The sequence below is a fragment of the Hypomesus nipponensis genome, chromosome 12 (genome assembly GCF_054491055.1).
Source record: "Hypomesus nipponensis isolate SF chromosome 12, ASM5449105v1, whole genome shotgun sequence".
Lineage (NCBI taxonomy): Eukaryota > Metazoa > Chordata > Actinopteri > Osmeriformes > Osmeridae > Hypomesus > Hypomesus nipponensis.
This window is the reverse complement of record NC_140372.1, coordinates 5921349-5945913: the sequence shown is the minus strand read 5'-3', so window position 1 is coordinate 5945913 and position 24565 is coordinate 5921349. Positions and strand designations below refer to the sequence as shown.

At 46.4% G+C, this 24565-nt stretch overlaps 2 protein-coding genes and 1 long non-coding RNA gene across 3 annotated transcripts in view; 1 reads left to right on the top strand and 2 right to left on the bottom strand.

Moving 5' to 3' along the window:
- The first annotated feature begins 2907 nt into the window (after positions 1-2907).
- Positions 2908-7151, top strand: LOC146260792 (uncharacterized). The gene is made up of 9 exons (XM_084667480.1): positions 2908-3172; positions 3572-3654; positions 4522-4740; positions 4887-4964; positions 5182-5376; positions 5622-5702; positions 5800-5887; positions 6138-6333; positions 6664-7151. Exons 1-9 carry the CDS (start codon positions 3013-3015, stop codon positions 6749-6751), a joined length of 1188 nt encoding a protein of 395 aa, XP_084523606.1. The 5' UTR covers positions 2908-3012; the 3' UTR covers positions 6752-7151.
- On the bottom strand, positions 3715-5890 carry LOC146260793 (uncharacterized). The gene is made up of 4 exons (XR_014724709.1): positions 5050-5890; positions 4671-4743; positions 4318-4384; positions 3715-4061 (listed from the first exon to the last, which is right to left on the bottom strand). It is a non-coding gene; the product is annotated as an uncharacterized LOC146260793 (long non-coding RNA).
- The window catches only part of LOC146260791 (intersectin-2-like), a 28337-nt gene continuing 10915 nt past the window's right edge, over positions 7144-24565 (bottom strand). Inside the window, exons 7-39 of the mRNA XM_084667481.1 lie at positions 23810-23903; positions 21987-22129; positions 21717-21780; positions 21397-21534; positions 21069-21175; positions 20659-20921; positions 20239-20376; positions 19970-20110; positions 19760-19847; positions 19473-19612; positions 17689-17828; positions 17017-17476; positions 16728-16897; positions 16387-16465; positions 15244-15473; positions 15024-15076; positions 14759-14925; positions 14482-14515; positions 14221-14342; positions 13724-13820; positions 13382-13573; positions 13077-13121; positions 10787-10908; positions 10505-10611; positions 10158-10341; positions 9916-10014; positions 9600-9767; positions 9247-9459; positions 8988-9109; positions 8743-8825; positions 8506-8589; positions 8202-8375; positions 7144-8039 (exon numbers count right to left, since the gene is read on the bottom strand). Coding sequence (XP_084523607.1) covers positions 7888-8039; positions 8202-8375; positions 8506-8589; positions 8743-8825; positions 8988-9109; positions 9247-9459; positions 9600-9767; positions 9916-10014; positions 10158-10341; positions 10505-10611; positions 10787-10908; positions 13077-13121; positions 13382-13573; positions 13724-13820; positions 14221-14342; positions 14482-14515; positions 14759-14925; positions 15024-15076; positions 15244-15473; positions 16387-16465; positions 16728-16897; positions 17017-17476; positions 17689-17828; positions 19473-19612; positions 19760-19847; positions 19970-20110; positions 20239-20376; positions 20659-20921; positions 21069-21175; positions 21397-21534; positions 21717-21780; positions 21987-22129; positions 23810-23903 — 4613 coding nt within the window. The 3' untranslated portion in view covers positions 7144-7887. The remainder of the gene's footprint in view (positions 8040-8201; positions 8376-8505; positions 8590-8742; positions 8826-8987; positions 9110-9246; positions 9460-9599; positions 9768-9915; positions 10015-10157; positions 10342-10504; positions 10612-10786; positions 10909-13076; positions 13122-13381; positions 13574-13723; positions 13821-14220; positions 14343-14481; positions 14516-14758; positions 14926-15023; positions 15077-15243; positions 15474-16386; positions 16466-16727; positions 16898-17016; positions 17477-17688; positions 17829-19472; positions 19613-19759; positions 19848-19969; positions 20111-20238; positions 20377-20658; positions 20922-21068; positions 21176-21396; positions 21535-21716; positions 21781-21986; positions 22130-23809; positions 23904-24565) is intronic.

Here is a 24565-nt window from a genome sequence, read left to right as displayed (position 1 = left end):
CAAAGTAACTCTTCCAGTGGTTTTATACAACCCACGTTTACGTAGGCAAATTGAATGATGCACTTTGCAACACATAACCAGGCAGACCTATCTATTCACGTCAACCTTAAGTCGGAGGGAAGTGACAGGGTCTTGACAAAAGACGGTCATATATTCCACCACTTTTTGATTTTGCCTTTTTTCCTCCTCCTTCGCTCGGTTCCGTTCCTTCTCCCATCGGTCCTTTTCACCGTTTACTTGAGCAAACAGGTTGACCTGTATGGCGCGCAGAGTGGAGGCCAGAAGGAAGAGAGTGCCCTGCAGCCCGTGACAGAGCGCTGCGCAAAGGCCAAGGCCAACTCCAAGAAGGTCAGGAATGGTTTCGAACACAACACACAGACCTTCGAGGAAGTGCAGCGAGCCTTTCTTGGTGGGAGTTGTTTCCGGGTCGACAAAGTGCTTCACAGACTTGACCAGGTGCAGGCCTGCGCGGCGCAGCGGGGGCAATGCAAGGTACATGTGACAAGCCGCTTTGGTGAGCGCGTGGAAGAGTAGCCGAAGCTCGAGAATGGCGTTGCCTGGAGATAAGAAGATAACCGGGTTAGCTAGAGTCTTATTTAAAACTCTTTGGCTTAATTACGGCTACCTTTACGTACAACATGAACTAAGCTCATACAGTAGTGAAAAGTCAAGCGAGAGGCATATTTCAAGCGAAGCAAGACGTGGATTGTCAGCCTACATACATGTGCCTCAAGGCTACAAATGGTATCCAGAGATCTCCATGCTGCAAAAGTTATTAATGTTCATACTCCAGTTGATTTTGAACCAGTCGATCATTTAACCCTTGGAAAAAGGTTGCGTCACTGTCAATTAGGCCTACCATGTGGACATAATGAGAGGAGATGGTATATAAATAATACATTGACATTATGACGCGCTTTCAGGTCCCTATAAGCTGGGAATCATTTGGCAATGGTTTTAATCGTTGACTGAGTAGGATATAAATAGAAGTTGGGATGCATAATTGTGCATCTCAACCACCTATAACATCCCTGATTTTGGATTTCTTAGGCATGTCTACTATGTGTACGTAGTCGTGTTGGCTACAATTCTGATAAATTGATTAAAGCAATCATACCGCAATCAAGTGGAAGAGTGCACCGTTCCTTTGTTGATGAAAGGTTCCAAATCTCAGCTAACCATGTTCTCTTACCGTCTATAAAACAGAGAAGCCAGAGCAAGGCAAAACTCGCTGCCAACGAGGTCCACCAATCCATGTAGTCCTCTCTCTTTAGTGGACACCGCAACAAAAATTGTATCTCCGGTGACGGCTTCTTCCACTTTACGCAGCTTAGCTACAACATTAGGTTAAGTACAGTAAGCCAGTGGTTCTGCTACTAAACAGGATTTCAATGTGCACATGATTTGCCCACTGACGCACTATACAATGGGGCTTCAAATGTAAAATTATCCTACATCTACAGTGTTAGTTTTTGTGGTTTCTATATGCTTCATGTTTTGACATATTGGCTAAAAATTGTAAAACAGGCTGGTGATATGAAGATTGACCTAATGTAATGTATATAACATAATGCCATCTTGTCCCTAAAAAATAAACTCTCAGATTAAAATGCAAAATCTTCTTGTGGTAGTAAAAATTGTAGGCCTACATTAAATTGTTACATTAAATAGTTGTGACTGTCAATAGGCACGCCTATTACTTTGATAATAAAACACATTTGTTCTCCATTAATCCTTTATTTCTTGGAGTCGGAGAGAAGTGACGGGGTCCTGGTGAAAGAGGGAGAGATATTTAAGCACCTGTGCAGTCTGCTTCTTTTCTTCTTCTTTAGCTCTGCTCTCCTCCTTCTTCCAGACCTGACCGTACTTGTTATTGCAGATGACAGTCTTTTGAATCGAGCGGAGAATTGAGGCGATGATGCACAGCCCCAAAAGCAAAGCGCAACATAAAGCTTCACTGAGGCCGTTGACAAATCCCAAAACGTCAGTTATCATCTGACATTGGATACAAAAAGTCTCAAGTAAATTCAACGTGAAAAATGTTGTTGATTGAGAATGCACATCATGAAAGCACACGCACATCCTGAAAAGGTGTAAGATTACGCTACGAAGCTTCAACAAAATCAGGTACAGGTGGCATGCGGTTTTGCTGAGCGCCTGGAGGAGGAGCCGTAGCTCGCGGGCGGCAGAACCTGGAGAAAATAGGTAAGAAAGGGTTGGTTTTTGTCTGCATTTATTTTCAAATTGCTGCTTTATTTGCTTGCATTGTACTAGGCCTATGCTTCAGTGAACTTAGATAAGCTATATAATCATAGCCTGTAACAATTTATTTTGCCATTATATTTATTTTGTGCATTACGTCTGTGAATAGCCTGTACTTTAATTTCTGTCAAATGTCCATTATTGGATGATTAAAACACAAATAGGCTTCATAAATAGGCTATGCATTAGGTTACCGATAAAGTAATTTTCTCTCACCGTCCATAAAATATAGGCACATACAAATGATAAAAGCCAGGATAATTTCCCATGCCATGGCGTTCTTATTTTACGTCCTTACAGTGTTACCTTTTAAACCACGGTGTCACCGATCACATTCAGGTAAAGTCGATGGCTTCTACTGTTTCCCTGTAAACGAAAGTAAAAGCGCGCATCGACGTGGTGTAACTTTACTTTAAATAATGGGATTGTTAAACAACATTCCAAAATACACTTCGCCCGTAGGCTCTAACACAATTTGATACAAATAGCTTGATAGACACACACAGTTTTGAACCATTTATCGGCCTATCGTTTGTAATTTTTGATTTAATTAATTTATATTTATGGTAGGCTTGAAAAACACCATGTTCCATGATGACGTTACATCTGTCAATTTTGGTGGGATTAGGCTACTGGTGCATACATTCAGAGAGCCCTTCACACTGTCAATTTGAGAAGTGCGTAAAAATCCGAAATTACCAATGGAGCTCCAAAACACTTTACTAACTCACGCGCCTGGGAGCTATCACCATGGCAACGGACGATACACTAGAAATCAACCAGGAGCTGCAGACGAAGACCGGGCACGGAGCAGGTGCTTCTTTCCCCGGGCAGGGCTGCTGCATTAATCCTATCGAGTGTCCATTCCCCAAAGGATCCGGTCAAAGAATTAGACTTTGGTTTGAACGAGGTAAGGCATCATTACATTTTTTTTTTTAAATGATTTTAGTTTGAAATAGCCCACTGACTTAGACTATCCGCAAGTGTTTGTTTTCCTAGTTAGATGGTTATGAACTATGCAAAGTTCCGCAATGTTCTAACATATTTCCATTACTCCATTACTTGGCACTCATATTTAACTAGTTCTCCTCAGTCCTCTTGTGCAATGCAATATCCTGATCTCAATTAGGCCTAGAGTATCTTCTCAAGTGAACAGGTGGAGGTACTGTAAAGCCTAATTACCAACTCCAAGCAATTACCCGCCCAACCCAAACCACCCATACAACAACAATCAATTCTTTAAAAATAACATTTGGCCTAAACATGGGTACTGATTCCGCAACTATCGCCATTTTTGGTTTAATTTCAGGTATGCCCTTGAAGAACAAGAACAGAGCAGCAGGTGGTGTGATCACCATCCACACTCCCACGCCTTTAAATCTCAAGCCTAGGGTAAGAACATTAATTTAAGAACTTAAGTAAGAACTTAATTTACTCCACTAAATGTAAAAATAAATCAATAAATCCCCCATTTATTAAGAACTTAAAAGAAAAAAACATTTAAGTGGAAACTTGCTCTCCTATCTGACACACACACACACACACGCACGCACACACACACACACATGCACACACACATACGCACACACAATCTCCTCCCTACACAGGGAGAGTGAAACAGTTAACCCTTAGTCAACAAATAATTGATCACCAGTCTCTTTTATATAAAGAGCCAGTAAGACTACTACAGTGGATCATTTGGCAGAGGTACAACACTCCTCTGCATGCATGGCTACCTTGCTATTCTTCTGCACCTGTAGGGTGTCATGTCTGAGTGGGCTGTGTTGAAGTCTCCGGGGCTGCCAGGGGGGCAGAGAAGGCAATTAGAATAGATGACAGATGTAAACCAGACGGACAGACAGACAGATCTGTGAAGCGTTCCAAACAGTTGCTTGGCATGCCTGAATGTTGAGAAAATGGGTAATCCATAGAGGAATGAACAGAATCACCTTTCATTGATTGCAAGACCGCATCAGACAGGTTTAGGCTTTCAAACACAAGGTGTGGCTGTGTTGTATCAGTGTTGGTGCTCAAGTTACTAAGTAGTGACACTACCTGTATGTGTGTTGCGCTGTGAGACACTCTGCTCCACTCAGACCACTCAGTATCTCTGTCTTGGGGTCTGTAAAAAAAAGTTTGAGTTAGCGCTCTTACACTCAAAGGACAGGAAAGAAAACCAATGTAGTTCATGAATTCATTCTTTTGTACACATCATTTATCGACATGCACAAGCAGATTGTTTGGTTTGTGTTGTTCTAGGTGACTGCAGTGGCTTGGGCAGATGTCCCCGCCTCCGTGCCTGAGAGTAGGAGGAGCCCGTACTGTCGGAGTGTCATGACGAGGAATGCAAGTCTGGGTAGAGAAAGAGGAGGAGGGGGTGGAAGAGAAGGAGGGAGAAAGAATCAGACCTGGGTTCCCAGGTCACCAAGAGGGCCCTGTGTGGATTGGCTGTCTCACTCCTCCTTCAGGCGCTTGCAGGTACTGCACCATAAACACAGAGTTGGAGACTTTGTGATCATGACATTTGTATTAGAATACACTGAAATGTAGTGAAATGTTTTTGCACACAAACCAACACTCATGTTTTCATGATTGATACTTTCTAAATTCCATCCTCAAATCAGGCTAAATTAGAGTCAGAAAACCAAGAGACAGGGAAAATCATTCAACCCCTACTGGATACTGAGAAAGGCTTCATCAAGGTAAGTACAACTGTCATATACAAAACCTACTGAAGAATGTCATATATGGGAAAATCTTTCATATTTCATAAATCATATTCCTCACCTAAACATAGTCTATGATAGACACAGTTGGAACATAGACAGCAAACATTTGCTGCCCATACTATTCAGAACATCTGTGTTTGATGTCCTGAGCCAACACCACATTCTCTGTGTGTGTGTGGTGTCGTCACAGGACCTGGAGCGTTTCCTCAGCCACCAGGAGGTTTTGGCGCTCCGTAAGAAAGAGCTTCTGCACAGGCACTGGACTGAGCGCGTGTGGACACCCATCCAGAGGACCGTGGAGGACCGAGTGACCAACTGTTGGTCTGAGGAGGCCGACCGGATCCGCAGCATGTTCATGCACTACATCAACTACTGCAACAACAAGGTAGGACAATGTCACAGATACAATAGAACACTACATCACCGATATGATATGAGACACGACATCACATCCACTACTGCACAATATAAAAGATGCAATGACACACTACAGTACATCACCGATATGATATGAGACACAATAGCAACAACAAGGTGTCACAATGTGACACAACGAACCAAGGTAGAAGTCTGTGACACTCTACTGAACCAACATTAGAACCTCTTGTCCCCTCTGTGACTGTTCCTCAGGGCTTTGTGTCCCTAGAGGATTATGACCCCCTGGAATACAACCCTCTCCTGCAAAACATTAACAAACCTCAGTTCTTCAAGGTAATATTTCCTTTTTGTTGCTTTTTCACCTCAAATATTTAATGCATTCGATACCACAAGTGTTGAAACAAGCATGTTTAAGGTTAGCTTCCCTTAGGTTACTACACCTGCCTTGAAGGACCCACTGTTCTTCCAATCCCGTGAGAGAGTAGAGGAAAAAAGGGCACTCCTTCGCTGCCAAACAGGTGATATATATTTACATTTACATTACATTTATGCATTTAGCAGACACTTTTATCCAAAGCAACTTCCAAGAGAGAGCTTTACAAAAGCGCATAGGTCACTGATCATAACAACGAGGTGGCCCCGAACATTGCGAGCAGCCAAAACATGAAGCATACATTGTGAAAACCATACACTGTAAAATTGTGAAAACCATACATTGTGTACCTAGAACTAAACACAATCTCAACATATTAATTTGTCTGTTTTCAGGTCATTTATACACACGCAGAGAAGTGGAAAAACTCATGAAGCAAAGTCTACCTCACCAAACTGTCCCCAGTGGCTGGACCTCGGAAATGTGCCCCAGGTCAGCTGACCTGCCCCTGCTGGCCTCACCCACTCACCAAGGCTCCACCTCTAGAGCTCCTCTAGTGGAGGTGGACCCTGACCTATGGAAGCTCAGCAGGTACAAAACACACGTTGTACTTATTAGTAGTTCCAGCAACTTGATGGATTTAACGTCCTGTTAGTAATTAATATTGTGTACCGTATACAATGTTATATAATCATTAAGTCTCAGTAGTTCTCATCCATGTATACAGGGACTTTTCCTACATGGTCCAATGTCAGAAGACTTCATCTGATTTCAAGAAAACAGTTGCTATTGAAACTATTCAAATGCCTTTTCATTTATAACAGTCCAGCCATACAGTCCAATACAGCATCCCCTGAACCCCTCTAGACAGGTGTTAGTCTGCCATTGTCAACCTCACCAGAGTATGTCCGTCCCTTCCAGGACTAGCGTGACTCCATACCAGCTCACAGCCACAGCCACTCCAGATAGAAGATGTCTGCAGGCTGGCTGCTGGTCGTCCAGAGGATGACCTCCATCAGGCTACGTGCTGAAAGGCTTCTACAGGCACCCCAGCTCCTCTCCTTTCCTACTCACAAGCTGACAAAATGGAAGGAGTCTCTTTTGAATGTTATGGAAATGAGGTTGAGGAAGGATGGAAGCAGAAAGAGAGACGATTGTTCTTTGGGAAATACATGAAGGAAGAGAGTAGAGAAGGACGTGTGTTATGTAGTCATACTGGGCCCTGATGCTCACAAGAGGGAAGCCAGCTATAGAATTGTCTGTCACCTTCCCAATTAAAAAGATCTTGAGAACAACACATTCTGGTATGTCACTGGTGAAAGATGGGAGCAAATTCATGTTTGATGTGCAGTAATTGTAGCCTCAAGGCAGCATCTCTTGGTAGAGACTACAGATGGTTAATGGATCTTAAAAAAAAAAGTTTATTCAAGCCGTTGATTCCCAGGGTTCTAAGGAGCATAGCTAGGTCTCTCCACCTTCGCAGTTACAATGTGACATAATAAATTCCTTCAGTGTTGTGCGACAGGTTAAAACAAACAAACAAACGTTTATTTTGTAGTGAATATTCTTTGGATATATTATAATACCTTATATTATCAGCCTTCATTTGTGCATTAGAGAAAAAATGACACAATTACAGATATAAGGTTTGAGAAGAACTAAAGAAACAATAGTTCTCTATTTTCAATGAACCGTAAAAATAATTGGCAATGTAATTTACAATTGATATTTGCATCTTCCAATATATGTATCAATAGCCTTCTGTACAAAACGTGTAAGTAAAATGTGGTATATAAATTGAAAGACTTAAGAAGTTTTCCCCAGACTACTAACTATTAACTAGAAATCAACTCTGAAAGACATATCTGACAGGACCAATTACAGATGAATCAAAATATTTTACAATATTCCCCAAAACAGAACATAATGAGTCACAGATAAATTACTAAAAAATTAATTTCACTAAAAAGCACATTGTCCTTGGCCTGCATGTACATTTGGCAAGTCTGTTTCTCTCACTGAAGCATAATGTACAGCATCATAGTAACTGCTAGGTCGAAGATTAAAAAAAGACCCGAGCTTTTCATGTCGTTACTAGGGTCGCATCACTGTTTGTTGTGTTTGCAGAGTACAGATGTGTGTCCTCTATTTGGTCTGTTCGTAGAGTTGGAGGTCTAGTTTGACCCACACCTCTCCTGTGGGAACTTCATGCAGCAGGAGACGACGGTTTGCTGCACCTTTACTTTCCATATCCTTCTTTATGGTCGCCACGGGAACCTCTGTCCGCCCCAGGAAGTCTGTGGAGAGATACACACTGACCCAGCTGGTTCTACTATAAGTGTACTATATATCAGCTGTAAAAAAAGACATATATGAACTGTGTGTGTGTGTGAACGTGCTCGTGTGAGTGTTCGTTGTCATCTTTAATCCAGTGTGTGTGTGAGATGATTTCCACTGACCATCAGGGGAAAACTGGTCTCTTTCAAACACAGTGATGCACAAGACGTCCTGGTACAGGTCCTTGATGAAGAACTGACAGTTGAAGTTCCACTTGGGGTTGAGGGTGTCGCTGAGCGGCCGGGACGTGTAGCACTGGGCCCCCATGGTCAGCTCACAGTACGGGTTACTCTTACCTGGGGGAGGGGGATCATATATCAGGAAGCAGAAAGGACCGCTACTGTAGCATCCCTCAGAGACCACGTAGGTCATCTGGGCTATATTGAGGATAGATTCTCTGTAGGTGTGCAGAACAGAAGCTCTCACCGTTGGGCTTGCAGGCCTTGAGCTCCTGGGCCTCTATGACGGTCACCAGCAAGCGGCCGATCCCACTGGACTTGAGAGAGCGTGCTGGAGAGAGAGGGAGAGGTGAGGTGAGGGGGGAGGGGGTGGAATCAGCAGGATAGGGACACTTGCAATGGGTATAGAATACATGCTCTCTTTCTCTCGGTCTCTGGGCCTCTCTCTTTCTCTCTCACACACCTCAGAAACAAGGCAACTCACCCTGATATGCCTTTTCTCTCTTTTTCTTCTCAGTCTCGATAAAAAGCTCTGAAGCAGCTTTGATCCTCTGGACCCACGTTGTCCTAAACAACGAGTACTGTTTTGATACAGCCCAATACATCCTGTATATGTACGTTGGTGCCAATTTACTACAGTTTGTATGCATGTTCATTGTACCAGCGGGACTGCATTTTTAAAAGCTTTTTTACGATAAGCATGTTTAACTGGGTTTTGCGTGTGTCTACCGCTCATTGATGGTCTCGGTCTTGAGTGTGTACACGCGGTCGATATGTGAGATGTGGAACAACGGTTCATCGCTGGACGGGTCCGATGGCATCTTCACCAGAACCTCGTTCAGAAACAACGGCTGGAGATCCAGACAGATGAAAGAGGTTCCCAGTTAGGAATAACCTAGAACTCTAGACCAACACCAGATTATCTTCAACAAGAAACTAACCCCCCCCCCCCCACCACCATCCTGAGCAGCTTCTCCCCTGTCCTCACCGTCTTGTACATCTTGAGCTGCATGCTGGACTTGGGGCTGAAGAGCTTGTCGGAGGAGGAGGAGCTGAACTGCTTGGCGGTGTGTGTGAGGAGCAGGAAGTCGTTGAAGAGGAAGGCCCACAGCTCCCGGCTGCTCTTAGTCTTGTGGAGACGCCCGCTGTGCAGTAGCTTCCGAGGCCCCAGGCAGTTGGTCAGGGAGTTGAAGACCAGGTGCTGGAGAGAGGGACGAGGAGAGACCAGGAAATGAGATTCTTTTTAAAGGATGGGAAGTGGAACAAAGAAAATAATCCTAATCTGTAGCAACATTCGATTTGAGATATGTCCACTGTATGTGTGTGTGGTATGTGCTGTACCTCTATGAGGCCGTCCGACTGGATGTGAGACTGGATCCACTCCAGCCTGTCTGAGTTCTCCTTCTCCCTGACGCCCTCATTGACCTGAGAACACAGCTCCTCCGCTCGCTCCAGAGCCTCCCTCAGGGGCCCCCGGTCCACATGGGCCTCTGCAGTGTGCTCCAGGATCTGACACACACACACACACATGTGAACACAGACACACACAAAGAGACAAATGAGTGTCTAACAGGACTCACAGACCATGGCACATGTATGCTCCTATGTGAGTGTGCATTTGTGTGTGTGTGTGTGTGTTTGTGTCAAAAAGACTGACATTCTTGATGAGTAGGGGGTAGCGGGTGATTCTCTGCATGGGCTTGAGGAGGAAGCTAGACAGGGGCATTCCTTTACAGCGGTAGTTAGTGGCGATTTTCTGTGAAGGAGCAGAGAAAAGGCCAGATAAAGTGAGGATGAGACCAAAACACAGAGACCCCTTCCATCCTTTCCACACCGTACTGGCCCCTTCTCCCCACCCTTCAGTCAAGTCCACAGGGATGTAAGTAGCATCTGTCTCACCTTGAGGAAGTCCTTAAAGTCTTGGTGGTTGTTGGTCTTGGCCTGCAGCAGGGCGGCAGCGTTGAGCTGGCAGGAGCAGAAGCGGATGTAGGGCTGCATGTGGGCCAGCTCAGAGGCCAGCAGGTCTCCTATCACCTGCACCGGCATGTTCTCCCCTCCCATCTTCTTTCGCACGCGCAGCGCCCTGCACACCACACCACACCACTGCTGTCAGTACACACTGTTCAGTTCCCAAACATCTCCACAAAGTCTCCACTTCAATGGCTTTCTACAGGGAGGGTGCAGATGGCTGTCTAAGGGTCCTGATCTGTACAGTAATGTATAAGGACTGCCTCAGCCAGTCTTACTTGAGCAGTTTGGTGTTACACATAATCAGCTCTCTCCAGTTGACGAAGATAACCCCCATCTCAGCCTCTGTGAGACGGCCAGACTCAGACATGGGTCTGTGGAAGACCTGTTATACACACACACACACACACACACACACACACACACACACACACACACACACACACACACACACACACACACACACACACACACACACACACACACACACACACACAAACACCCATTTCAGTGTTTCTAACCTGATGTGTGCAATACAAGTGTGTGTGTGTGTGTGCTACCTCCAGCACCAGCTCCAGGTCCTCCAGGTAGGTCTCCTCAGTCTGAATGAGCTCATGGATGTAGCCCTGCCTCTTCCTCTCCTGGGGGGTCATGGTGTCCAGGGTCATCAGGTCAGCACACCCTAGAGCCCCCAGCAACACACACACTTTGAGACCAAACACAGCACACACGTGTGTTTCTGAACGCCGTGTGCGAGCGCATGTTCAAATGGATGCTTTAGAATGGATGTATTAAGCATATACAGTATGTGCACACATTTGTAACATGTGTGTGTGTGTGTGTTTGTATTGAGTGTGACGTCAACAAACGACCCACAGTTGCTGTGTTAAAACCATCTCTTTATTACTAGCTCCATGTTGTGTATGGACATGATCAGACCAATATGAGGCAGGTTGGATTACAGGCCTGGTGAGCAATTACATCAGACAGTTGTATTCGAGGTGAGATAGATTTTGAGGAAACTTTGATTTCACTGTAGTGGGTTAACACAATCAAAAGCAACCCCAGTGTTAGACAGCATTTGAAAAAGGTATTTTATGCAGGTCATACTGGAAACCATACCTATTCAAGATATAGCAGGCAATGCTAACGCTAGACTAAACGAACACAAGCACCTCCAATGGGGGGTGTTGACCACAGGTGATTGCATAGAAGTGAGTGAGCGGCTGCAATATGCACTGGTACACTGACTAGTTGGATGAAACTCAACTATCTATCCATGGTTCCTGCCTCAGTCACTCCTAGGTGGGGTTGGAAAACCAGATTCTGTCTCCTGATGTTCAACATGGAGACGAGGAGAGAGAATGTAAGAAATCAAGGAAAGATATTTGAGATTCGGCCCTTTTGTGTCGCTGGTGATGTACAATATTGACAAACTGAGAACATTCTTCGTATATGCAGCACTTAACATAAGCTAGTTGATCTAGGTCTAGGCAATGATTCTCTAACCTAAGATCTTTATTGGTCCAGATACTGCAGCCAAGGTATATATGTATTTGTATATACAGTATTTAACAGAATTTGTGTCAGTGTAAATGACCCTGTGAGTGATCTCTAATGCAGATACACAGCCTCAGTGTTAGAAAATGTAAAGGCTTTTAGTTAGCCAAAATGACTGTTTACAATGCAATATTAGAATACTGTATTCAAAGTGTTATAAGATGTATATATTTCTTTATATATTTACGTCTAAAGCAAAACTACACATTCTATGATTCTGACATCATCTCAACTTAAAGAGGCCATATTAAATCCAGCTGCCTCTCTCACTTGGTTAGTTAGTGGAGACTAGGGGAATAGAAAGAAAAGGAGAGGAAGAAGACAGGACACAGACAACAGAGAAATAACAAGAGTTAGGAATTAGAAAAGAAAAGTAAGGAAGCTAGAGAGAGGAGGACAGAAGAGCAAGTCCTAAACAATTGACAAAGCAGAAAGCAGAAGAGGTCTTGCTGGCAGTTTGGGTCGGAACATCCTGGCGGAACAGGGCATTCTGAGCTCTGATTGGCTCAGAGAGGGAGAGGAGGAAGAGGGGGAGGAGGGAGAAGAGAGAGCCAGTGCTACTGTCCTACAGAAAGAGATATGCAGCGGAGGAGAGGAAGGGGGTAGTGAGTGTGATGAGGACAGATGGAGGGAGAGAGAGACAGCAGTCATTAATATTATAATCTATCAATTTAACCTATGAGATAATTTGTGTAGGTTAAATTGCCGTTGAATGCAATCTGCATTTTCAGTCCTATTAAAAATCACCACATTTTTATAACCTTTTTAACAAACAATTTCACAGTGGGTGATGAAAATGTAAAAATGTGCGTACTTATGTTTAAATGTAATACGTGACTTATAAAACATGTTTGTCAAGTGATAGTTTTTCTATGTATACTGTATGTGTGTGTGGGAGTTCATGGAGTTTGGTCTAATTAGGCATTCAGTATGTTCTGCATTGTTAACAACGACCAACTGCTGTTGAGGGACCACATACATGAATACTGATCACACACACACACACAAACACACGTACACACCAAACACACACACACATACACACTCTCTCTCTCCAGCTTTCTTTATAAGGAACCCCCCATGACTCAGTATAGAGTGCAAGGACAATTTAAAGACAAGATATTCTATTAGAAATGATATAACCCTCCAGCTGTTTTCAAGCCCAGATTGTGTTTACCACGTACCACTGTCAGTATGTGTTAGTGCTCACACCCACAACAGGAAGTGCAGTGAAACACAGATCCAGATCCATCACCAGACCCAGACCCTCGTCTCTCTGTCTGTACTTACTCTGGATATCTCCACACTCTCGCATGATCTCGGACTCAGCTGCACCTGCAGCCAGTGAGTATCGGGCCAGGTCAAGCAGTGAGCAGATAGATATACACCACGTAGAACAGACAGCACTCCCTATCGATCATAAGAGCGCAGTGACACCTGTGCGGCTCTCTCATATGTGTCTCGATCACCTGGTCAGTGCACATCATGGCCGTAGTCAGGGCTAGGCACAGATGTGGTCTAGGTATCCCAGTACTAAGCTGCTGCGTTAAGTCTCCATTGTTAGGTTGCTGACAGGGACTGGGGGTGGGACTCACATTGTTGGCTGGGGTCGCACTCTGTGGTCATCTTGATGTAATTGGTGGGCAGCAGGCCCGTGACCCCGTTGACCTCTCCCCTCCACCAGTCCGGGTTGTTTTTGTCCAGCACGCTGATTAGCTGACCCTTGGAGAAGCTCATCTCGTCCTGGTTGGCTGCGGTGTAGTCGTACATGGCGATAACCTGGCACACTGGAGGGGAGGGTGTTGTGGAGAGGGGGGGGGGGTGGAGAGGGGGAGGGATTCTCAGGGATTCTAGTTTCTTTTACACTTAGTCATCCCCTGAAAGGTATTCATGTGTAGTGAACAGCCCTGTTCTAGTCCTGTCCTAGTGGTGCTGACCTGGTACAGGTGCAGGTGTTGACTTGCCGCTGGTAGGACCTAGGAGCTTGACATGGGAGGAATGGAACCAGCCCCTTTGACGCTTCTTACCTCTGGCCTAGCGGACATGGAGACGAAAAGAGAGAGGCAAACACACATGATCTCCTATTTCATGTACAGCACATGACAACTCCTTCCAAATATCATGCAGATATCATGCGTCTAGTCTACCGTCTAGTCTACCGTCTAGTCTACCGTCTAGTCTACCGTCTCACTCTCACCACACTGACCAGACAGTCACTTGTCTCTGGTCGCATCTCACTTGTCTGAGGTAGCGTAGCTCCCTGTCTCCTATACTCTGTTTACATCAAACCCAAGTGGCCTATGGGGCCAGTACACTGTTCAAACAAGCACAACTAAAATACTGTGAGGATTGCTTGGATGTCTGGTATCTGATGTGATAAACACAGTGGGTGTGGTGCAGATGCACAGTTTGCAGTCCAGCCTGTTCCTCCTACCTGCAGTTCCCCCAGCCACCAGCCGGAGGAGTTCTTGGCCAGGACTACGATTAGTTGTCCTGGTGACAGACTCAGCTGCTCAGTTGTCAGGGCAACAGCAGTTGTGATGGTTTGGGCAATCTCTGTTGACCAATCAAAATCCCCCATAGACTTAGAGATTAGGTCAACGCCATCTGGGTGGGAACACTAACTCCATAAGGGGATGGCTTTTTATTTGGATTTATGTGTGTGTCTGTTTGTGGTCACAAACTCAATCCTCACCAGGCTTCTTGGTTGGGCCCCCAGGTCTTGTTACCTGAAAAATAATGGAACTGATTACAAAACCTTAATCCTTCACCTACTGACTGTCGAGAGACACACATTCAAGGTCAGAATCTAGGACGAAGGCCAGTCTTAGGATCCCATGCTCCTGAAGTTACAGTAGGATCAATGTGCTCCATGCAGCCCTTCACGTCACATCAAGGTTTAATTTATTACATGTTGAGAAGACTGATGGGTTAGGATTCAAACCTAGACGACCACTGTAGTTTTGACTGACCTCTGGTTCCATAGGCTTGACATAGTTGGAGGGAAACACCCCCGTTTTATCTCCTATACACCCACGCCACCACTCGCCCTCACGCTCCGTAACCATGACGACGTCCCCCTCGACAAACGTCAAGTCTCCCGCCTCGGGGCTCTCATAGGTATACAGTGCCACGTACTCTGGTTGGAGGAGAGTCCGGTCAATTCATTGACAGATGACGGATGGGCCATTCCAATTGGTCGAGACTACACAGAGGCATAGATGGAGGCACACCTACCCTCCAGCTGGCTGTCTGAGGAGTCCAACTCATCCACGCTGGAGTATATGTGTCTGACAAACACACAGGTACAAGAGGACCTCTTTACACACCCTGCTCATAGACCACACACACACACATCCACCATACACTGTCTGTACATGCAGTTCAAATGAGGTTGTGTGAGTGTGTGCGTGCGTCAGCACCCATAATGAGCCAATGGCAGTGTGTGTATCATTACTCTGTGCTGCTGTTGCCCGTCTCCACAGTGACATAGTGTTTGGGAAACCAGCCCTGGGTCCCGTTGAGCTGCCCCAGCCACCAGTCCTCCCTCTTCTGCAGCACGCTGATGACGTCATCCTGGGAGAAGCTCAACAGCGTGGTGATGACGTCACTGGAGGTGAGGTTGAGCTGGGTGTCTGAGGAGGCCGACCAGGAGGAGAGAGCCCTGGCTAGGAGGGGAGCAGGGGACTGGGACAGGAGGAGGAAGAGGAGGAGGTGGAGGAGGAAGAGGAGGAGGTGGAGGAGGAAGAGGAGGAAGAGGAGGAGGTGGAGGAGGTGGAGGAGGAAGAGGAGGAAGAGGAGGAGGAAGAGGAGGAGGAGCAGGAGGTGGAGGAGCAGGAGGAGGAAAGAGGAGGAGGGGGAGGAGGAAGAGGAGGAGGAGCAGGAGGTGGAGGAGGAAGAGGAGGAGGAGCAGGAGGTGGAGGAGCAGGAGGAGAAGGAGGAGGAGGGGGAGGGAGGGAGGGAGAGGAGGAGCTGAACTATAAGACACCACTGAATGCTAGACCCTATGAGGTAGTAGATGTGTGTGTGACCTAGAGAATACATATCTGACTACAGCTAAAAATATCAACTAGTGCAGATATGATGTTTGTGTGTATGTGTGTGTGTGTGAGTCGGTGTTAGCCAGCCAGACCTTGTCCCAAGGCACAGACAGTATCTCTGCCAGAGCCTGTCTCCAGCCCAAATGCTCTCTCCATAGTTCCTCCCACCAGGAAACCAAGCTGGCCTCAAGAATGAACAACTACAGCTGGAAATGAACTGTGCCCCTTAAAATCACACTGATGTCCTGCTACTCCAACAACGGGCTTCATTTTATTTCCTTGGCATGTGCCATATCCCCTGCCCCCAATTCACTTTGCTTTTTGAAATATGACACTAGGTCAGTATGTAGGAAATAACTTGGCCATTGTGCTGTTTATTGGCCTGCTTCATCTGCCATACCGCCTATTCAGTCCTACGGTATCAGTTTTATGTCTGGAGGGTTGGAAACAACAATCTGGGTGGAATGGAACACAGCCCAGATTCTTCTGAAATGGAACAAGAACCACCAAGGTATATTTCATCTGTGAAGTTAAACATCGCCCACATCCAGTGTTTTTACCTGTGAGGAGTCTGAGGGGGAGGTTCCTGGGCTTGGGGAGGAGTTTGGCCCTGCAACTGTTGCCTCCTGGGCTGGTATTCTGGGTGTGTGCAAGAGAGATAGAGAGACAGCGAGAGCGATAGAGAGAGAGAAAAACAAAGAGAGAGAAAGAGAGAAGTAGAGTGAGAAAAGAGAGAGACAGACAGACCGACAGAGAAAGACAAAGATGGAGAGAGAGAAAAAGAAAGAGAGTGGAAAAAGGTGCATCACTTTTATTATCAGTGCAAATAAGGAAAACCAAATAAAGAAAGAAGGTGAAGGTAGACGGTTAGAATGTGTCCTTGGTTTCTCTTATCTCTCACCCCAATGTGGGTGGTGGAGGGGGGCAGGTGGGGGGTAGGAGGGCCAATCCAGGGGCAGGGGCTGTTTCGGGGGCAGGGCATTTCTCGGCATAGCTCTCAGGGAACCAGCCCCTGTTCCCATGGTAACTTCCACATAGCCAGCCTGGCTCTCCAGTAGTCTCCTGGTCCACCTGCATGAAGGGAGACGTAGCTGTCATGACGTGCGTGTGTCTGATCACTATGGAAACATTCGGCCCTATTATCTCCGTCAGTTTGAGGATATCTTGGTGTGTGTTTGGGTGTGTCGCACCTCTATCAGACAGTGTGCCTCCAGACTGAGCTCGTCAGAATTGCGGGCCGGGAAGGGGTACAGAGCACGGTAGGTCACCAGGGTCAACGACCTCTGGGCACTCATCAAGGGGTGGGCTCCTCCTGTCTCCAGTTGCACGGTCCTCCTCCTCTCTTCCTCGTCGTCTTTCCTCCTCCTTCTCTCCTCCTCCTGGGCTTGCTCCTGGGTGGCCCGCAGACGGGCCTGCGCCTCTTTCTCCTCCTCCTCCCTCTGCTTGGCCCTCTGCTCCTCCTCCAGTCTCCTCTGACGGGCCTCCTCCTCCTCCTCCCTCTGTCTCCGCTCCTGTTCTCTCCGCTCCTGCTCTCTCTTCTCCTGCTCTCTCTTCTCCTGCTCTCTCTTCTCCTGCTCTCTCCTCTCCTGCTCCTTCCTCTCTTCCTCCTTCCGATCCTGCTCCCTTTGTTCCTGCTCCAGCTTGGCCAGTCTGACAAGGTCAAGCACCGTAAAACACATGCTCACAAGACACCTGTCTAGACATCATACGACCTGAGCTTCTAAAGGTGTGATATAACCTAATACTAAACAACACAATAATATAATCCGTGATTTTACTCATAATATACATGTATGTATGTATGTATGAAGTGTGCAAAATGGTACTACAAGTATACATATGTAGGAGTGTGAGATAGCGACCTGGCAGCCTCCTCCTCTTCCCTCCTCTTCCTCTCCTTCTCTTCGACCCGACGCTTCCCCAGCTCTCTCAGTTTGAGCTCCTTGACTCTGTAGAGATCTTCCAGCACAGCCTGCTGCCTCCCCTGCTTCTCCCTCAGCTCCTAACACAACCAAAAACACACACAGTCAACTTTCAGGACTGACTGTACAACCACAACTTTGTTTCAGTACATGCAGCCACATACATTCCATTTGACTGTTCATAACTGTTCAAAACACAAACATCACCAGTACAGCCACATACATTGTAAAAATAGCTTTGGAACATGTGTTTACATTTATTGTTAAACAGGTAGCATTTAATATACATTTTTTATGTGTTGTATCATGAGGAAATGGTGTTGATGTCATGGAGGGAAAGCAAAAGAATGAAGAAAAAAACAAGGGTGAAGAGAGCTACACAACAAAGGCTGATGTCATATAATACCATAGGCTCCCCCCCCAAAAAATAAGAAAAAGATTGACAAGAAAAAGCAAGCATATCAAATCTCCACAGGAAGAAAAGAAAGGTGGTGGGATTCAAGTAATGAGAGCTTGACAAGGGGAAACCCTGGGAGATGGAAGAACAGGGGAGGAGCGGAGGAGGATGGAGGGATGAAAGAAGATAGTGAGAAGAACAACCTTGATGAGGAGGAACAGTTGGCTGAGACAGCCCAGCAGAGAGAGCAGACCCTGTAGAACACAGTCATCCATGTCCCCAAACTACGATAGGAAGAGGAGCACGAGGGGGGGAGGGAGGGTGAGAGGGAGAGGGGGGGCGCAAGGAAGGAGAGGACGCAGGGAAAAGAGGAGAGGCGAGGAGTGAGACAGAGAATTGATAGAGAGAGAGAGAGAGAGAGAGAGAGAGAGAGAGAGAGAGAGAGAGAGAGAGAGAGAGAGAGAGAGAAAGAGAGAGAGAGACAGAGAGAGAGAGAGAGAGAGAGAGAGAGAGAGAGAGAGAGAGAGAGAGAGAGAGAGAGAGAGAGAGAGAAAAGAGAGAAAAGAGAGAGAGAGAGAGTAAAGGACACAAAGTAAAGAGAGGGCCCCAAACAAAGACTGAGAGAGACAGAGATACAAGGAGACAGAGATAGGGAGACAGAGAGAGGAGTGCGGGGCAAGAGATGACAAGAACAAGGCAGAGCAGAGGTATACAGGGGCAAATATGGAGAGGGGGAACAGGTCCATTGCAGGAGAGATGGTGAGGGTCAGAGACAAAAGGAAAAGAGAGTGTAGGGTTAGACGACACCACAGAAAGAATGTTGGAAAACAGGAGAGAGCAGGTTTTACCAGAGAAAAGCATTAGTATTACATCCTGTTCTAATGCAAGAGTCGAGAGAGGATGATGCACCAGGTATCAAGTTATTAACTAGCTTTGTGTCGATGAATGGAGTTAGTGCCACAGGGACATTTGTGTGTGTGTGTGTGTGCATGTTAAGGGTTACGTAAACGTTTGCAGTGAGATAATTTCTCATGTTACAGAGGACACCTCTATTCTATTCCGAGTAAGATCCAACCAAGACTCGTCCATGTCAGGGCTATGGGGGTCAAGACTGGTCTGGTCTGTGTCAGAACTATGTCTATAATGGTCTATGTCGTGTCGTTTGTGTGCGTGTATATATATGTCTATAGTGGTCTAGACTGATCTGATCTATGTCAGAACTAACTTCAGGGTCATAGTCTTCTAGGTTGGTCTGGTCTGTCTGGTGTATAGAGGTCTAGGCTGCTCAGTCTGGTCCATGTACAGGTGATGTGTGGTGGTCTCGGACCGTGATCTCCTTGTTGTACTGGTCCATCAGGGCTAGTTTGCTGGTGGTCTCTCTCTCCAAGGTATCCAGCTGGTCCTTCAGCCTCCTGCAGGCCACGCCCTTCTCCGCCATGCCCCCGCTCACAGAACTCAGTGTCTCCGCTGCAAGGCAAAAGTGCAAAGGTTAGCTGGACAAATCATGTTGTATACTGTATAGTATTTGAATAGTGTTGTGTGTGTACAAGGGCATGTACCGATTTGTGTGTGTGTGTGTGGGTGTGTTTGTGTGGGGGGGGTACTGTTGCTTACAGGGAATGTTGTTGAGGTTTATGTTGCGTAGTGTCTCATTAAGCTTCTGCTGCTCTGGCACTAGCTGGGAGAGCTTCCTCTGGCAGTCCTGCGGACAAACACACACACACACAGACACAAACAGACACACACACACACACACACACACACAGGGTGAGTATTTTGGGGCAGGGAGACCGTGGGTGGTGTAAACGGAGGGTCCTGACATACCTCAAACTGCAGTTGGAGGGTGTTGATCTCCGAGATCCTCCCATCTCTCTTCTGATTGACGAGGTCCAGCTCTGCCTTCTGAATACGCCTCTTGCTCTGGGCGTCACGGAGACAGTCGGAGATCTGCTTGTGCTTGCTGCCCTGGGAGACGGAAATAATGGACAACAGCACTGACCAATCGGATGTAGTTTGATACTTGTATGTATATTGCGTGTGATTTTTGTTGCGTGAGTGTGTGTGTGTTTGTGTGTGTGTCCAGTATGTCTAACCACAGCCTCCAGCTCCATCTCCAGGCTCTTCTTCTTGGCCCGGAGCTTCAGAATCTCCTCCAGCTCTCTTTGCTTCTTCTTTCCCAACTCTTCCTTCTTCCCTCGCTCCCACTCCACTCGCTGCTGGCGTTCCAGCTCCTACTCACAGACAGAGAAAAGAAGGGGGGAAAGGGGAGGAGAGAATGTGAAAGTGAGATGTAATGAAATAGAGAGAGGAAGAGACAGATTGAATGTGAAAGAGAGAGATGGAAAGAAATAAAGAGAGAGACAGAAAGAGAAATGACGGAAGGAGATAAGGAATAGTTGTGATATATAAAGAAGGCCTGGGGTTAAATATACAATATGTAAATCCACATATACACGCATGCTTGCATGCGCCATAAAACACACAAAAGAAAACGGGAATAACTCTCTACCCACCTCATTCTTTTCCAGCTCTCTAAGTCTCTCCTCCTCCCTCTGTCTCTCCATCTCCCTCTGTCTCTCCATCCTCCTCTCCTCCTCCAGGCGCCTTCTATTCTCCTGCTCCCGCGCCTCTCTCTCCTTCCTCTCCTGCGCCTCCTTCCTCTCCTTCTCTCTCCTCTCTCTCTCTTTCCTCTGCTGTCCCTCTAAAGTCAGTCTGCGTTTCTCCAGCTCTGCGCTGCCCCGTACAAAGTTCTCCTTCAGCTTGTCCTCAAACGACACTTTGGATGGTGTTAAGAGGGCGGGAGGGAGGGTTAGAAAGAGGTTGATGGAAATATAGATGTGACAGTTGTTCATGACTCGTATGTGCCCTTTCTGCATTAAGATGTAATCATATTATGAGCTTGTGCTTGTTGGTGTGTGTGTACCATTGCTCTTGGGCCTCTGAGTGCTCTCCGAAGGCTCAGTTCCATCTATATGTCCAGTGGAGATGTAGGGCACAGTTCCATTCACTAGCTCAGTGGACCTGCCTCCTCTGGGAGAAAACACAGAAGGAGACAGTAGTATAAGCATCCATCCATCTTACAATAAACAGGTTCCACTGATGGATTCTTGAGCTTTGTGTGTGTGTGAGAGTGTGTGGGTGTATGCTTGTAAGAGAGTATGTGTATGTGAGTATGTGTATGTGTGTGTATGTGTGTGTGTGTGTGTGTGTGAGAGAGAGAGAGGCAGAGATAGTGAGTTTGTGTGTGTTACCTGAGAGAGGGGGGTATCAGATCAGCAGGCAGGGTGAGAGGCAGAGGATGTCCAGTCTTGGCCATGTCTACCAGGTGCATGGCCAGAATAAACTCCTCAGCTCTCAACTGGCCGTCCTTATCCACATCAGCCAGGGTCCTACACACAAGCATGTACACACACAGACACACTATCAGAATTATAATACACGGCAAATCTGGTTTTGTCCTAGTTTATGATGAAGTTGTTATTTGAGAACATACCCACACGCACTCAAGCCAACATCAGCCCCCCCCCCCCCCCCACACACACACACACACACACACACACATGCTACCCACCAGATGGTAGCTAGCTGGGTCTGGGTCAGGTGGGAGGCTGTCAAAGCATTCCTAACCTGAGGCCCTAAAACACAGGAGATGAGATAGATCATGAGATAGTGACCCCAACAGCTTCAGGATGCAGAGGAGGCTGATCGTAGTCTTGACAAGTCACAGCCACCTAGAACGGTGGTCAAGACCAGTCAGTGAGTGGGTCCATTATGTTCAAGTGTGTGGTCATGCAGTCCTGTGTGTGGCTCATGTGTGGTCGAGTGTGGTTGCCATGCCCACCTGAGAGGTAGCCACTCATGAGCTTGTCCAGCCCGTTGAACTGCTGACGGTACTTGAGACGCGAGGCCTGGGGCACCGCCCAATCGCACAAGCCCGTCTTAGGGGAGTTGCTGGCCAGAGAGGTGGTGGAGGATGAGTTAGAGCTAAGAGGGAAGAGAGTGAGAGAAAGAGAGAGAGATGTTGATGATTTTTTGTTGTAAGTCATTAGTCAGTCAAATGTAATATAAATAGTCAAAAAGGTATCCACAAATGACACCCCTCTGAGAGAAAGAGACAGAGAAAGACGGGGAGAGAGAGAATAAGGACAACATAGAAAAAGAAAAAAGAGAGTGGGGGATAAGCAGAAAAGGATATCAAAGAAGGGAGAGCGACGTCTTAAATATATCCTGCATTTGATATAACAGATATCCATGCAGTGCGTTCCATCTTCTGCTGTTCCAGCACCTCTGTGACTGAGTGCCCCAGGTAGAGATGCTTCACTTCTGCCCTGCTTTTCCTCCCTCTGTCGTATCCACTACTTTACTTACACTCACTAATTGCCTGGAAACTCCCTGGTGATGTTTCTTGAGATCTTAATTAGTTGCTCAGGAGGAGGGAGGAATCTGGCACGCTCTGTCGGCCATGGGGGCTCAGACTGCCTGGTTGCAAACATTTCCTGACTTCTTCATTAACTTACACTGTAGCCATCGGCCATTTTGGGTCTATATTGTAGAAATAAACAGTCGTCAATAAACAGGAGTTGTGTGGGAATGACTCACAAGCTGGTTGAGTTTGTTCATTTCATAAGAATGCAACCCAAGCAAGGGTGTTAACCCACAGCACTCCCTTGAGACTGACAGAGGATCAGATAGACAATGAGACAAGCAGGTGAGGGATGATACCTCCGCCACAGGGTGTGTGTGTATGTGACTGTGTGCGAGGGAGGGAGGGCGTGTGTGTGTGTGACTGTGTGCAAGGGAGGGAGGGCGTGTGTGTGACTGTGTGCGAGGGAGGGAGGGCATGTGTGTGTGTGTGTCTGTGTGTGAGGGAGGGAGGGCGTGTGTGTGAACGAGAGAGAGTGAACAAGAAACAATGTGTCTTTGTATGTGTGTGTGTGTAAGTGTATATGTGTGTGCATACATACAGTACACATGGGTTGGTGTGCACTCCAGCAGGGTTGTGGTGTAACTACTTGCATTGCCTTTAATCAAACAATGAGGAATGTGTGTGAGGACCGACAAGTCAGTAAACATGGGGCTGTGACGAGGAAAACCAACAATGCTTCCTCCACGGCCACTGCCTCTAAGTACATGTGCTGTTGTTAAATAAGCAATGCACATATGTGCAGCAAACACACACACACACACCCTCTAATTATGTTTTTTTTTTTCCTTCTTCCTCCCTCTCTCAAATACACCTGTTGTTACAAACACGAGGAAGTCATTAAAGCATAACAAAGTGATGAGTGGTTCATGTTGGCACCCTTTCTCTTTACTTCAATACCACATGAACAATGTTTCTGGGCCATTTCATTTTTGTGTCAAACAGTGAAACAAAAATAATTTTTCTCTCACTGGTAACGAGTCCTGCTTTCTCTTTCTGAAACACATGGACTACTTCGACATGGTTCGGAGGAAACATTCCTAAACCTGTCTCTTCTCAGGCAGGCATACTTGATGGAAAGTCTACAAGCCACAGCCAGCAGTCAACCAGTGTCCTTCTTACATTCGAGATTTAACTTGCAGGACTTAGGCCTCATCATGTAATACTACCACTTCCTGTTTATTACCATTTACTTGCACTGTGTATGATCATCTACTTCATATGTACTTCCTGGTTCTTACCTGCTGGAGCCCAGGTCTAGGAGGGAGTTGGCTTTGGACATTCCTGTGGATGGAGAGAAGGCCATCGGGGAGGAGAAGCTAGAGAGAGGGGGAGCTAGAGAGAAAGAGAGAGACAGAGAGGGGGAGAAGGATGGGAGGGTCATGAAAAGTGTTTCAAGATCAATAATCAGTTTATGTGTAAGGGAGATACAAGCCTGTGAGTATGCTTGCATGTGTCCAAATAAATGTACATACACGTGTTCTGAAAAGTGTGTATTCATAAAAATACATATGCCAATACGGCCTACAAGAATTCTCTGCAAGTCTGTTCTTGCGTGTTTGTAGATTTCTAATCTTATCCTCCTGCCCAATCACACAGGCACACACTCACAGCAAGTTCATGACTAACACACACACACATGTATGATACACAATGCTGTTTCCATCTCTCCAGGGAAGCAACATCTGTCTCATCTCTCAGTCACAGCAGAGAGAGAGGGGCCGAAAGAAAGAGCGAAAGAGAGAAAGCAAGAGAGAGAGAGAGACCCACGGACTCTGAGAGATTCACGCGCTAATGGGTCTCTTTTCATGCCATTAATTGCCGTTGAAACAGAGAAAGGGGGATGGAGGGGACACACAAAAAGGGAGAGAACGAAGCGAGCGAGTGTGACAATGACAAGAGACAAGGACGAGATGGCGGGAGAGAAAAAGGGAACCCAAGAGCACAAGCGAGACAGATCGGACACAAAGGAAGAGAAGGTGCGCGCGCGTGTGTCG